General features: G+C 38.9%; 1 protein-coding gene across 1 annotated transcript; it reads left to right on the top strand.

Annotated features, from left to right (window-relative positions):
* Nucleotides 1-228: 228 nt before the first annotated feature.
* On the top strand, nucleotides 229-14,751 carry LOC128508462 (GATA zinc finger domain-containing protein 14-like). Its single transcript, XM_053479808.1, has 6 exons — nucleotides 229-444; nucleotides 498-626; nucleotides 720-896; nucleotides 3,188-3,312; nucleotides 13,989-14,222; nucleotides 14,376-14,751. Exons 1-6 carry the CDS (start codon nucleotides 229-231, stop codon nucleotides 14,749-14,751), a joined length of 1,257 nt encoding a protein of 418 aa, XP_053335783.1.
* Nucleotides 14,752-15,335: the final 584 nt, after the last annotated feature.

Raw genomic sequence — 15,335 nt, 5'->3', positions numbered from 1 at the left:
TAGATGCGTCTTGAGTCGTCGTTTAAAGATAGTTAAAGTCTCTGCTGTACGGACTTCTAGAGGAAGTTCATTCCACCACCTAGGTGCCAGAACAGAAAAGAGCCTGGATGAATGCCGCCCTCGATTCCTGAGAGATGGTGGGACACAACTTCAACCTTAAGCACATTTTCAATCACCTTAACATCCTCAACCTCAACCCCAAGCACTTCTTTAACCACCTTAACACTCATGGCTTTAACCACAAGCACAACTTCAACAAGCTCATCACCCACAACTGCAACCTCGAGCACATCTTCTACCAGCACAACACCCTACAACTTTAACCTCAAACATGTCTACCACCAGCCCAACACCCATAACTTTAAACTCAAGCACACCTTCAACCACCTCAACAACCACAATTTCAACCTCAAGCATATCTTTAACCAGCTCAACAAACACATGGTCGCCCCAAGCACAATTTCCTCAAGCTTAACACTCACAACTTTAACATCAAGCATGTCTTCAACCAGGCCAACAACCACAATGTCGACCCCAAACACGTCTTTAACCAGCTCAACACCCATGATTTCAACCACGAGCCCAACTTCAATGAGCACATCTCCTACCACTGCAACATCGATCACGTCTTCCACTAGCCTAACACCTTTGACATCAACCCCGAGCACAACCACAAGCTAACATCCACTTCTTCATACCTCAAGCATGTCTTTAATCAGCTCAACAACTTTTATTTCTACCCCGAGCACAACCTCCACAAGCTCAACATCCACTTCTTCAACCTCAAGCATGTCTTCAACCGGTACAAAAACTTTAACCTCGAGCACATCTTCAACCACCTCAACAACATCCACGACTTTAACCCCAAGCATGCATCTTCACTCAGCATTGGTTATGTTCCAAAATCTTTTAAATTAGCAGTTATCAAACCAAAAATTAAGAAACCTGACCTCGACCCCTGTCAGCTGTCCAGTTACAGGCCAATATCAAACCTCCCTTTTATCTCTAAGATTCTGGAAAAGATAGTAGCGGAGCAGCTACGCTCATATCTACATAGAAATGACATACATGAACTGTATCAGTCAGGATTTAGGCCTCATCACAGTACAGAGACAGCACTCGTTAAAGTAGTAAATGACATCCTATTGGCCTCTGATCAGGGTTGTGTAACTATGCTTGTATTACTTGACCTCAGTGCAGCTTTTGACACCGTTGATCACGCTATTCTTCTTTACAGATTAGAAAATGTAGTAGGAATTAAGGGTACAGCCCTCTCCTGGCTCAGATCCTATCTGACCCATCGTTATCAATATGTAGACTTAAATGGTGATTATTCTGCATGTTCTCTAGTGGAGTTTGGCGTTCCGCAGGGTTCAGTTTTAGGTCCACTGCTTTTTTCCCTTTACATGCTTCCTCTGGGCAACATAATCCGTAAGCATGGTATTAGTTTTCATTGTTATGCTGACGATACACAGTTATATGTCTCTGCAAAACCTAATGAGAAAAAACAGCTTACTAAAATTGAGCAATGTGTGCAGGACATAAGAAATTGGATGCTAATTAACTTCCTTCTGCTAAATCCGGATAAGACAGAAGTTCTAGTCATAGGACTGCATACAGCTAGGAGTAAAATTTTAGATCACACCGTAACTTTAGATGGCCTTTCTGTTCCATCAAATGCAACAGTAAAAGACCTTGGTGTGATTATAGATTCCAGCCTTTCATTTGAAGCTCATGTAGATAATATTACCAGGATAGCATTCTTTCACCTCAGAAATATTGCCAGAATAAGAAATTTATTGTCGCTAAACGATGCAGAAAAACTAGTTCATGCTTTTATCACCTCTAGGTTGGACTATTGTAATGCCTTACTGTCTGGTTGTTCAGCTAGATGCATAAATAAGCTTCAGCTAGTCCAGAATGCAGCAGCGAGAGTCTTTACTAGAACCAGAAGATATGAGCACATCACCCCTATCTTATCTTCACTCCATTGGCTCCCTGTGAAATTTCGCATTGATTTTAAAATACTACTCTTGACATATAAAGCATTAAATGGTCTCGCGCCGCAGTACCTGAGCGAACTGCTAGTGTCTTACGATCCGCCACGCCTACTTTGATTAAAGGATGCAGGCTGCTTGTCAGTACCGCGTATTATGAAAAATACAGCTGGGGGCGGAGCTTTTTCTTACAAAGCCCCAAAATTATGGAATAGTCTTCCAAATAGTATTCGGGACTCAGACACAGTCTCAGTGTTTAAGTCCAGGCTAAAAACCTATTTATTTAGCCAAGCATTTTTATAAATAGATTTGCCATAGGTAAAGGAGCAGATCTGGGGGACTCATGGATGTAGAGTATTATGGTGAACTGGTATGTTTGGATGCTGTCTTCCTCACTCTCATTGATCACTCAGGTTTGCTGACGGTGAGGTGATTGTTTGCTTTACATCTCAGAAAGCCCTCATGTTTGTGTTTCCTTCTGGCTCCTCCCTTTTAGTTATGCTGTCATAGTTAGTCCTGCCGGAGTCTCTGCTTGCACTCTACAGTTAATATACATTCACATTATACATTGTGTGACTGTGACCATACCTAACTGCCATCTCTCCTCCTCTTCTCTTTCCCCCCCTCTTCCTCTTTCCTCTCTCCTCCTGTCTCCCCTTTTCACTCTTTCTCTCTCTCTGTCGAGCTACACATGTCGTTCCTGAGCTGCCAGTGATCCAGACTCCCTCTGCCCTCCGGACCTGTCTGACCCATCCAGGTGCCCCGCTTCTGGCTGAAGATCTCGTCACATGGACTTGACTGGTGTTGGCAACTGTTTCTCTGGGGACTTGACAGTTCGATAGTTCAGGACTGGAACTTCTTACAAGTCTACCTGGGTCTTCAATAACTACCTGGACTCCATATTAACATCAATTAACATCAGCTATTATAGCTGAACTGCCTCCCACCCTACACACTGTATGCAGATCATTTACTGCTTTCTGTTTCACTCAAATGAGGATGGGTTCCCTGTTGAGTCTGGTTCCTCTCAAGGTTTCTTATTACCATCTCAGGGAGTTTTTCCTTGCCACTGTCGCCCTCGGCTTGCTCACCAGGGACAAACTGACCATTTTGATTTATACAAATTCACATTTCATACAAACTTAAATAATTCTTTTGACTGTGTAAAGCTGCTTTAACTTTAACTCAAGCATATCTTCAAGCAGCTTTACAAGCATGACTACAACTTCCAGCACATTGTTAACCAGCTCAACACACACAACTTCAACCCAGAGCACATCTTCAACCAGCTCAACACCTACGACTTCAACCTCAAGTATGTTTTCAAGCAGCCAATTGTCAAATGCCAAATGCAACAATTTCTGTGCATTTAAATTTATGTACATGTTTATATTGTGCAAGTAATTCCATGCCACCAGGGATTGCCAGCTTACTTCCCATGATCTGGACATCTGCTTTCATGACCTTTGCCTTTCTAGGTCTAGACCTGAGCAAACAGCATTAATTATTAATTATAATGATACATTATTATTAATTATTATTACAACACACTAATTCATATATTTATCCAAAAGATATGGGGAAATGATTCATTCTTATTAGCAAAGGTATCTTCATTCAAGAAATACAAATATTTTAATTGTTAAATTGAAGAGCACATTGGATCTTGAAAACATCCTTATATTCGGTCCTACAAATATTGCATTTCAACTATGATTAAATCCTTTTTTTTAAACTACTGTTTAGGTAATAGTATAAATAAATGTTGTTTTAGAAAGGCTAATATCCAAACACTTACCTAAATATACATTGTTACATAAAACTTATTTATATTAACGCACAATAATTATAAACAATATATAAATTAAAGTGTTGTATTAAATATTAATGACGGCTCATTTCTGCATATGTGAGTCGCACACAAGACAAATGTGAACTATCTCTGAGATTTAAAGGTAATGAGCCACATTTGAGAAGATACAGATCTCACCTTGAAGTTTCTTTGCTATAGGAAATTACAATACTAATAAATTAAATTAATTAATTACAAATGTTCATGTAGATTTTTATTTTACTCTTAAAATCCTCCCCAGTATGGAGGACCAAACATGACATAATTATAAAGAAATAAATGTGTGAAAAATAAATGTAGAAATGTGGAAATGCAGAAATAAATATAGGTAAAAATGTGGAAAATCTAAAATAGATAAATAAAGAAATGTGGCACAAAAATAAATAAATGAAGAAATGTGGAAATTCAGAAATAAATAAATCTTGATATATGTTAATAAACAGACGTAGGAATATATTTAGCAATTTTCCAGGGCTTATTGTATTTTTGTATTTATTTATTTCTATGTTTACTTATTTATTCACACATTTATTTATTTATGTATTTATTTATTTCTATATTTACTTATTCATTCACATATTTATTTATTTATTTATACTTATGTCATGTTTAGTCCTCCATACCACAGATGAAATGTGTGAAAAGGATCAAATGATAGTTTTAACAAATGCTTGTTTAAGTGCATGAATAAATTAACTAGCTAACTAAGACACCCAGTTTATTTCCAAAATGCGTTCAATGATATTTGATATATTCCTCCTAGGTGATTTAGACAATCATTATAACCAAACTGGGCCAAGATGGCATGCGTTACACTTATTGTTTTTTGTTGTTCAGCAATTCCAGCTTTTTGGAGGTCTTAATAATATCAAAAATAACACTGGTTGTGCAGTGTGCCGAGTAGCGATGGCACGGGTGCCCACTCATTGTTTGGTTAGGGTTAAGGTTTTATACTGCATATTACTATATCACTACATATAGCATTTCCTACTATATATAGTACAGAACTATAACTCTATTTTCTACTATATCTTCTGTTTGTCATTCATTTTTTGTCCTGATCATTTTGGCCACCTGGAAATCGACATTGTGGGTCTGTGTGAATCACAGGACTATTGACACATACTCAACCTGAGAGACTATTACAGGAACTGGTTAGATTGTATTCATAGATAGAGTCATTTGGTGGCTGCTAAACTTGTTCCTCAACCTGAACCTCATTAGCTAAGATAGAGTTTTAGTTTGTGCTATATTCACCCTAGTTTGTTCTCAACCTGTGGCCAATAACGCTTTTGAGCAGTCTTGGTTTATATGTCTTTCTGTTGTTCTTTTAGCAGATTCCATAAATAATTTATTTGATTCTTTGTTTCTTGTTTATGTAACATTTGTAGTTACTGAGAAAATAGGTAAGATTAATTTACCATAAATACATCACAATCACAATTATCGTTATCATTAATAATAATAATAATAATAATAATAATAATAATAATTAACTTTGCTTAGCTGCATAAACACAAATTAATAATTTAAACTGCCATTATATTTATACCTAATTAAAAATAAGTGCTTAGCTTTTACAGGCTAAAATCATACTGCATTTCAGGTCACATCAGTAGCTTTAACTAACAGCAGATTTTTTTTCTAATTAATTTAAGAGTTATATTACCAAGGTCATTATTTTATTTCATTCTTATTGTTATTTATACACAGTGTTATGTCTTTAGGTTTAATAGACCACTCACCTACTATTTATTTTACACTCTAACACTGCCACTGGGACGCGAACACTGCACACCTGCTACCCGTGGAAACAGGTGAGTGAGTACTTTATTTTGTCTTTAGTTAAAGTATATCCTGAAAAATCATCATGTTTAAGTTTAATAACATTTGCCCTATGTTTAGGTTCTAACCAGCACAATGGACTATAGGATAATACTGGCCATTTTATGTCTGACTGGTAAGTGTTTTTATATTCTATTTTCCCGCTAAATGTATAAATTCTATCTCAGCTCCTGTGGTCACTCACATTATCCTGCTCAAATATAACACACTCAGACAATAGGTCACCTGCTTTTTTTTTCTAAAGCATTACTTAGTAAGACTGTGTTAATGAATTTACACAAATAGCTACTACTGCTATTTAACATATTACATTATTATTTTACACAACAGGACAATCACTGTAAATAGTCTGTCAGATTAATTTATAGTTTTAGATAATAAATAAAATATATTATAGCAAATTACTTAAAAAATTCTTTAAAAAAACAGGACATGAAACCAAAACCACACAAATCAATTAATTATCTGTAGCACAATTCCATAATGCTACTTGTCAAGTCTGCTCGTGTTTCTCATACTTGTCTTTAGTAATCACTTATACTGGTACTATGCTTTGAGTGCTTGATCGTTTATCACACAGGAACTATCAGTGCGTTATTTCACTTTAAACACATATCTGTGCTTAGTATGCTAGACTAATAGGTCTGTCTATCAGTTAATGTGGATGTTAGTGTGAGAAAGAGAGAACTTGTTAAATGTCCCATTACTGATTTATTCCATGTTTGCGTTTATAATGTGTTCCATTCTTTCGGAAAAGCTTTTCACTAGATGTTGAAGCGTGACTACTGTGTGCCTACTCAGCTACAAGATCATTAGTAAGCTCAGGTGCTGATGTCGGGATATCGAGGAGGCTCTAGGTCCAGTTCCACCCAAATGTGAGGGTTAGTGGGATTGAGTTCAGTTAGGGCTCTGTAAAGAACACTCTGGTTCTTCCACTCCAACCTTAACACACCGTGTCTTCATGGAACTGGATTTGTGGATCTCACATTATCATGCTTTATAAGAATTTGAGTCTCGCAGTTCCAGTTGTGATAATGACATGTAAAACAAGTGACAAGCTTCCTTCAGCTTATTTAAATGGACTTTGCAAGTCTTTTTACATCCACAATGACCATGATGGTCAGTGCTACATACTTTTGGTTATTTAGTGTATTATTATTGTGACATGCCAGATAGATTCCACACACTTTCAAATGCTGTAAATTTGTATCTGGAACAGAGAGACAACTGGTCATAAACTGTGTTTACAATGTTACAGGCAAACTTCTCGTTCACTGCATCTCCTTTCAAATTATACGGGATGACTTGTCAAACTTGCACTGAATCATAAGAGATTGTGTGTGAGACATGTTGCCTGAGGAAGATAATGTTTCAATTTATCTGACATCCAAATCAAATTCAAATTCAAATTCAAATTTTATTTGTCACATACACAGTCATACACAGTACGAAATGTAGTGAAATGCTTACACGACCGCCAGTGACCTTAAAAAGAGAATTAAAGCTTGATTGTGAAAATTGTGAAAATATTGTGTTAATTCTGCATAGTGGTGTGGTTGAGATTCTGTCATGATAACCCTTTGTGATGGCTTTTTAATCTTTATAATAATCTGCTTTTCACTGATTCCTCACTGTTTTATTGCTTTTGTGTTTTATTGGTTTATTTGGTCGGGTTCTAATAAGAGCTGACAAATCTCATGCATTACGCGTGAGACTCACACAATCACTTTTTTTTACACACTCTTATGCTACAATCCCAATTTCTTATGGGTTGATACTCAAAACAGTTTTCTGTGGAAAACAGAAGGAAGAGCTTTGGACTCTTTTTGTCAGGTGAACTATAAATAGCTTTTATTTTTAAGTCAAATCGCTATATCGTCCCCTTACATACACAGATGTATTGCAGCAATTTTCTCTTAAGAGAAATAATGTTTACATAATCCAGTTAAATTAACACACGTTTGCAGCTGCCTGAAGGCAGCAATCAAACGCAAAAGAAGGCATAATTATATCAGTCATAATAGTGCCGAGCATATCAACAATCTAATAAAGGTGGTGAATAGATCAAGTTTGATTATGTAGGACTTTTAATACTGATAAGAACACTCAAAGCATAACACTTCCACACAAGCTACATACATGCAGCAAAATCCCACTTTATATTTGTGCTTTTTCCCTTCAACCTGTACAACATAAACACATGCATACGGTATGATTAGTATAAATTGAAATTTAGCAGTATAATAATATACAGTATAATACAGAAGTTTATAAACAGAAATGGGACATAACGGAGAACATTTACTTTATTACTGTACTAGTAATGTAATGTAGCTTATTTATCTGTACTTAAGTAGTTTTAATTAGAATATACTTCTTATTTTACTTCTTATTTAAAGGAAATATATGTACTTTTATTTAACTACATTTGAACAATGTAGGGCATTGTGTTACCTCCCTGTTGTACCACAGTGGTGTGTAGTATTTGAAGCTGGAATTTTACTACCTGCTGACTATTATGTGTAATTGCATGACTTGCCTTTTCTTCAAGACACACCTAATAACATAAAACAGGTGTTAAAATCAAAAGTGGAACCAATTGCTGACAGCATCGAAAAACAAGATATTTACAATCAGGAAGCAGAAAAAAAGAGAAAGAGAGAGATCTTTTACAATAAAAAAGGATAATACAGGTAGTCCCCTACTTACGAATGAGTTTGATTTCCAGAGTCGGATTTGTTTGTAAGTAGGACAAAGCAAGTCTTATATGCCTTTGACATAAATATACAATACTGGCTGAAAAAAAATAGTAACTGCATCTAAAGAAATGAATCTTACTTATACTTATACTTACTTTAAATCAGGAGGGGAATCCTAGACACCATTTTGTCTTAAAGCAAATTTACCCATAAGAAATAATGTAAACTGCAATGATTTTACTGTTATGTGAAACAACAACAATGTTGTCTCTGTGCCTTTAATTCATGAGGGGTTTCCTGGACGTCATTTTGTCGAAGTTTTCCACTTTTTTGGCTGTAAACTCTGTCTCACACAAGGGGAGCAAGGGAAAAACACAAATTTAACCCGCGTCCTATAAACACACACTCGGATCAGAAAGCAAACCCAAGAAAATGAGTACTCACGATTTGGCTGACGGACAATCTGGACCAACATGGGCGAAACTCAATGACTGAGCAAGTGTGAGGCGCCATCTTGGCTCCTTTTATGCTGTTTCGCGACCGTACTACTTCCGGGTCCTAGTGCCGGTCGCGGAACGGGTGTGTGTGACAGTACCCCCCTGTCCAGGACAGACTCCCGACGGTCCTGGGGTGGAGGATACCCGACGACGGTAATCCCTGATGAGCTCTGGGTCGAGGATGAACCGGGCCGGAACCCACGATCGCTCCTCCGGACCGTAACCCTCCTAGTCGACCAGGTACTGGGGGCCCCGGCCCCTCGGTCGCGAATCGAGGATCTGGCGCACGGTGTAGGCAGGGCCACTGTCAATGATTCGGGGAGGAGGAGCAATGGGAGAGGGTGGAATCATAGGTGAAGTGGTGAAGGGTTTCAGTTGTGAGGTGTGGAAGACCGGATGGATTCGGAGCGCCGCAGGCAGCTGGAGCCGGTAGGTGACAGGATTAATCCGGAGGGTAATGCGATATGGGCCGATGAATCGGGGTGAAAGTTTCCGTGCCTCTGTGTGGAGATGAAGATTTTTCGTTGATAGCCATACCTTGTCACCTACATTGTACAATCGTCCCGGAGGGTGCCAACTGTTGGGCCGACGGTACATCAACCTCCGGTTCCTGGTGTTCGAACATGGAAGGTTGGAAACCGTGGCATACCTCAAATGGACTCAGGTTGGTAGCTGACGAGACATGGAGATTGTGAGACAGCTCTGCCCAGATGAGTTAGCGGGCCCAGGAGCGCTGGCGATCGGCGATGAAACATCTCAGGTAGCGCTCCAGTTGTTGGTTGGTCCGCTCCGTCTGACCGTTGGTCTGAGGATGGTATCCAGAAGATAGACTGCAGGTGGAATCGATCAGAGGGCAGAAGGCCTTCCAGAACCGGGCAGTGAACTGGGGCCCCCTGTCTGAGACGATGTCCTTCGGGAACCCAGAGGCCGAAAGGGATCACCAAGCTCTCGTAGTGTCCGTTGGGGGTGATAAAGGCCGTGATAAAGACCACTGCAGAAATCTCCACAACAACATCATGCAATAGTGAGGACTTCATGAACTTTTTTAATAATAAAATTGTAAATATTAGGCATAAAATTTAGGTTTTGAAACCGAACAATGTAATTGATGCAGATGTTAATCTAGCCATGTCAGACCAGAACCTAGAATACTTTACTCCCCTTGAAGAGAATGAACTAATTTCACTCATCTCTTCTTCAAATTCATCAACCTGTATATTAGATCCTGTACCGACACATTTTCTTAAACAGATAGTACCAGCAATAATAGAACCCCTGTTGAGAATAATTAATTCTTCACTCAGCATTGGATATGTTCCAAAATCTTTTAAATTAGCAGTTATCAAACCAATAATTAAGAAACCTGACCTCGACCCCTGTCAGCTGTCCAGTTACAGACCAATATCAAACCTCCCCTTTATCTCTAAGATCCTGGAAAAGATAGTAGCGGAGCAGCTATGCTCATATATACATAGAAATGGCATACATAAACTGTATCAGTCAGGATTTAGGCCTCATCACAGTACAGAGACAGCGCTCGTTAAAGTAGTAAATGACATTCTATTGGCCTCTGATCAGGGTTGTGTAACTATGCTTGTATTACTTGACCTCAGTGCAGCTTTTGACACTGTTGATCACGCTATTCTTCTTCACAGATTAGAAAATGTAGTGGGAATTAAGGGTACAGCCCTCTCCTGGCTCAGATCCTATCTGACCCATCGTTATCAGTATGTAGACTTAAATGGTGATTATTCTGCATGTTCTCTAGTGGAGTTTGGCGTTCCGCAGGGTTCAGTTTTAGGTCCACTGCTTTTTTCCCTTTACATGCTTCCTCTGGGCAACATAATCCGTAAGCATGGTATTAGTTTTCATTGTTATGCTGACGATACACAGTTATATGTCTCAGCAAAACCTGATGAGAAAAAACAGCTTACTAAAATTGAGCAATGTGTGCAGGACATAAGAAATTGGATGCTAATTAACTTCCTTCTGCTAAATCCGGATAAGACAGAAGTTCTAGTCATAGGACCGCATACAGCTAGGAGTAAAATTTTAGATCACACCGTAACTTTAGATGGCCTTTCTGTTCCATCAAATGCAACAGTGAAAGACCTTGGTGTGATTATTGATTCCAGCCTTTCATTTGAAGCACATGTAGATAATATTACCAGGATAGCATTCTTTCACCTCAGAAATATTGCCAGAATAAGAAATTTATTGTTGCTAAACGACGCAGAAAAACAGTTCATGCTTTTATCACCTCTAGGTTGGACTATTGTAATGCCTTACTGTCTGGTTGTTCAGCTAAATGCATAAATAAGCTTCAGCTAGTCCAGAATGCAGCAGCAAGAGTCCTCACCAGAACCAGAAGATATGAGCACATCACCCCTATCTTATCTTCACTCCATTGGCTCCCTGTGAAATTTTGCATTGATTTTAAAATACTACTCTTGACATATAAAGCATTAAATGGTCTCGCGCCGCAGTACCTGAGCGAACTGCTAGTGTCTTACGATCCGCCACGCCTACTTCGATCAAAGGATGCAGGCTGCTTGTCAGTACCGCGTATTATGAAAAATACAGCTGGGGGCAGAGCTTTTTCTTACAAAGCCCCAAAGTTATGGAATAGTCTTCCAAATAGTGTTCGGGACTCAGACACAGTCTCAGTGTTTAAGTCCAGGCTAAAAACCTATTTATTTAGCCAAGCATTTTTATAAATAGATTAGCCTTAGGTAAAGGAGCAGATCTGGGGGACTCATGGACGTAGAGTATTATGGTGAATTGGTATGTTTGGATGCTGTCTTCCTCACTCTCATTGATCACTCAGGTTTGCTGACGGTGAGGTGATTGTTTGCTTTACATGTCAGGAAGCCCTCATGTTTGTGTTTCCTTCTGGCTCTCCCTTTTAGTTATGCTGTCATAGTTAGTCCTGCCGGAGTCTCTGCTTGCACTCTACAGTTAATATACATTCACATTATACATTGTGTGACTGTGACCATACCTAACTGCCATCTCTCCTCTTCTTCTCTTTCCCCCCTCTTTCTTTTTCCTCTCTCCTCCTGTCTCCCCCTTTCACTCTTTCTCTCTCTCTCTGTCGAGCTACACATGTCGTTCCTGAGCTGCCAGTGATCCAGACTTCCTCTGCCCTCCGGACCTGTCTGAACCATCCTGGTGCCCCGCTTCTGGCTGAAGATCTCGTCACATGGATGCCCCGTGTGTCTCTCTGGGATGCGTCTGGTGTCTGGGAATGATTCTCTCTACCTAGAAAATGGTTCTGGCCTTGACTGGTGTTGGCAACTGTTTCTCTGGGGACTTGACAGTTCGATAGTTCATGACTGGAACTTCTTACAAGTCTACCTGGGTCTTCAATAACTACCTGGACTCCATATTAACATCAATTAACATCAGCTATTATAGCTGAACTGCCTCCCACCCTACACACTGTATAAATGCAGATGATTTACTGCTTTCTGTTTCACCCAAATGAGGATGGGTTCCCTGTTGAGTCTGGTTCCTCTCAAGGTTTCTTCCTATTACCATCTCAGGGAGTTTTTCCTTGCCACTGTCGCCCTCGGCTTGCTCACCAGGGACAAACTGACCATTTTGATTCATATAAATTCACATTTCATACCAACTTAAATAATTCTTTTGACTGTGTAAAGCTGCTTTGCGGCAATGAAAATTGCTAAAAGCGCTATACAAATAAAATTGAATTGAATTGAATTGAATAATAGGACCCCTTTAAAAAAGAATGTAGAGACTGTAGAGTAAGCCCAGGGGTGGAGTTAGTTTGTTTTGCAAACCACCTAGTTCAACACACCTGTACTGTTATGGTGAGCCATCGTCATGTACCAAAATGCAACTGACACTGGTAGAGGCTGATGATGCAATAAACAATATTTTTTTTGTTTTGTTTAAATAGTTTCTCATAACATACAATTTATTTAAGAAAAAGGCTTTCTGTCCAACAAAAAACACTTTTTCACTTGATATAATTTTCTGCCACTACCTTATGTTTGACTTACTACAGAATCAGGTAGATATATAGATAGATATATATAGAATAAAACTGAAACAACATATTATATACTATATAATATAACCCATACAATTGTGCCGAAATATTTTGTCATTTGCACTTTTTAAAGCAGTGACTCACAAAAAGCATGCACAAAATATTCTCTAAGAGATTGCATACTTTACCCTTTATTATGTGGCAACAACAAGATTAAGATTGTCTCCTGGTCAGTACACAGTTTTTAAGTAATATTTTTGTGTGTAAATATGTTAATTTATATTTAACCTCTCAATTAATGGTAACAAACAAAAAACATGCACTAAATATTCTCCATCATCTCTATCTATCTATCTATCTAAAAAGACTAATTTTTTGTCAAAATGCAAAATAATGAGCTTTCATTTTGCTCTCAAAGTGTTTGTATATTTTTTTCAATTATACCTAGCAAATCAATTGGCATATATCTGTATGTCTAATGACCTGTCTAATCAGCTCATTTACTGCATGCTTGACTTCTCTGAGACCTACAAAGCAACAGCGTGAACATCTAACCAAGTATGCTTATACTTTTAACTCTTTGAGTGGCCATTTTGCTTTTGCTTTCTTGGGGCTTTCAATTCTCTAAAGAAACACATGTAAATGTACATAAAAGTACAGATAAAAATAGTTTAAGTTTTAGTTCTTATAAAAGATTCTGTTCTGCATCAGTTTAAACAGAAGGCCCAGGCTTGTAGGCCTTCACTTTTAATCACAGTAGCTCTGGTACACTTCTCTGATATTCATGTCAAAAAGATAGGAATTAATCGTAGAGTCAATGTTAAAACCGTCACAGCTGTAGCAGTCTCATTCAGACTTTTTATTGGCTCTTTTACTAAGGTAACATTACAGTTTGCCACACTGGGCAGATTTTATAAAAAAAAGATTTAAAAAAAAAAAAAAGATTTTATAATATAGAAAATTATAGATTTTTCTGTAAGTCACTATCACCGTGCACCGTTACTATCAATACCAGTCAGTTGGAAATATTTTTAAAATGTTTTCTGTATGTTGGTGATCAAAATATTACTTTTTGTTTGACAGCAAGAATGGCATCGCAAGAGGACGGCACAACAAGCATAACTTCGCCAATGAGCATGTCTACAGACAGCACAACAACCACTCCAACGAGCTATTCTACAGACAGCACGACAACCACAACTTTCCCAGACAGCACAACAACGCCGATTTCATCAACAAGCATAACTTTGCCAATGAGCATGTCTACAGATACCACAACAACATCATCAACAAGCATATCCACAGACAGCACGACCGGCACAACTACAGATAGCACAACAAGCATGACAAGCACATCTACAGAAAGCACAACAACCACAACGTCACCAGTGAGCACATCTACAGAGAGCACAACAACCATGACTTCCCCAACAAGCACATCTACAGACAGCACAACAAGCATGTCTACAGACAGCACAACAACCACATCAACAAGCCTTTCTACAGACAGCACAACATCATCAACGAGCATATCCACAGACAGTACGACCAGCACAAGTATAGACAGCAAAACAAGCATAACTTCACCAATGAGCATGTCTACAGACAGCACAACAACCACACCAATGAGCTCTTCTACAGACAGCATGACAACCACAACTTTGCCAGACAGCACAACAACGCCGATTTTACCAACAAGCACATCTACAGATACCACAACAACATCAACAAGCATATCCATAGACAGCACGGTCGGCACAACTACAGACAGCACAACAAGCATGACAAGCACATCTACAGAAGGCACAACAACCACAACATCACCAGTAAGCACATCTACAGATAGCACAACAAGCATGACAAGCACATCTACAGAGAGCACAACAACCACCACTTTCCCAACAAGTACATCTACAGACAGCACAACAACCATGACTTCCCCAACAAGCACATCTATAGACAGCACAACAACCATGACTTCCCCAACAAGCACATCTACAGACAGCACAACAACCATGACTTCCCCAACAAGCACATCTACAGACAGCACAACAAGCATGTCTACAGACAGCACAACAAACGCACCAACAAGCTTTTCTACAGACAGCACAACAACATCATCAACAAGCATATCCACAGACAGTACGACCAGCACAACTATAGACAGCACAACAAGCATAACTTCGCCATTGAGCATGTCTACAGACAGCACAACAACCACACCAACGAGCTCTTCTACAGACAGCACGACAACCACAACTTTGCCAGACAGCACAACAATGCCGATTTCACCAACAAGCACATCTACAGACAGCACAACAACCATGACTTCCCTAACAAGCACATCTACAGACAGCACAACAACCATGATTTCCCCAACAAGCACATCTACAGACAGCACAACAAGCACATCTACAGACAGCACAACAA

This window comes from Clarias gariepinus, chromosome 20 (genome assembly GCF_024256425.1).
Source record: "Clarias gariepinus isolate MV-2021 ecotype Netherlands chromosome 20, CGAR_prim_01v2, whole genome shotgun sequence".
NCBI classification, from domain to species: Eukaryota; Metazoa; Chordata; class Actinopteri; order Siluriformes; family Clariidae; genus Clarias; species Clarias gariepinus.
This window is presented reverse-complemented; position numbering and strand designations above follow the sequence as displayed.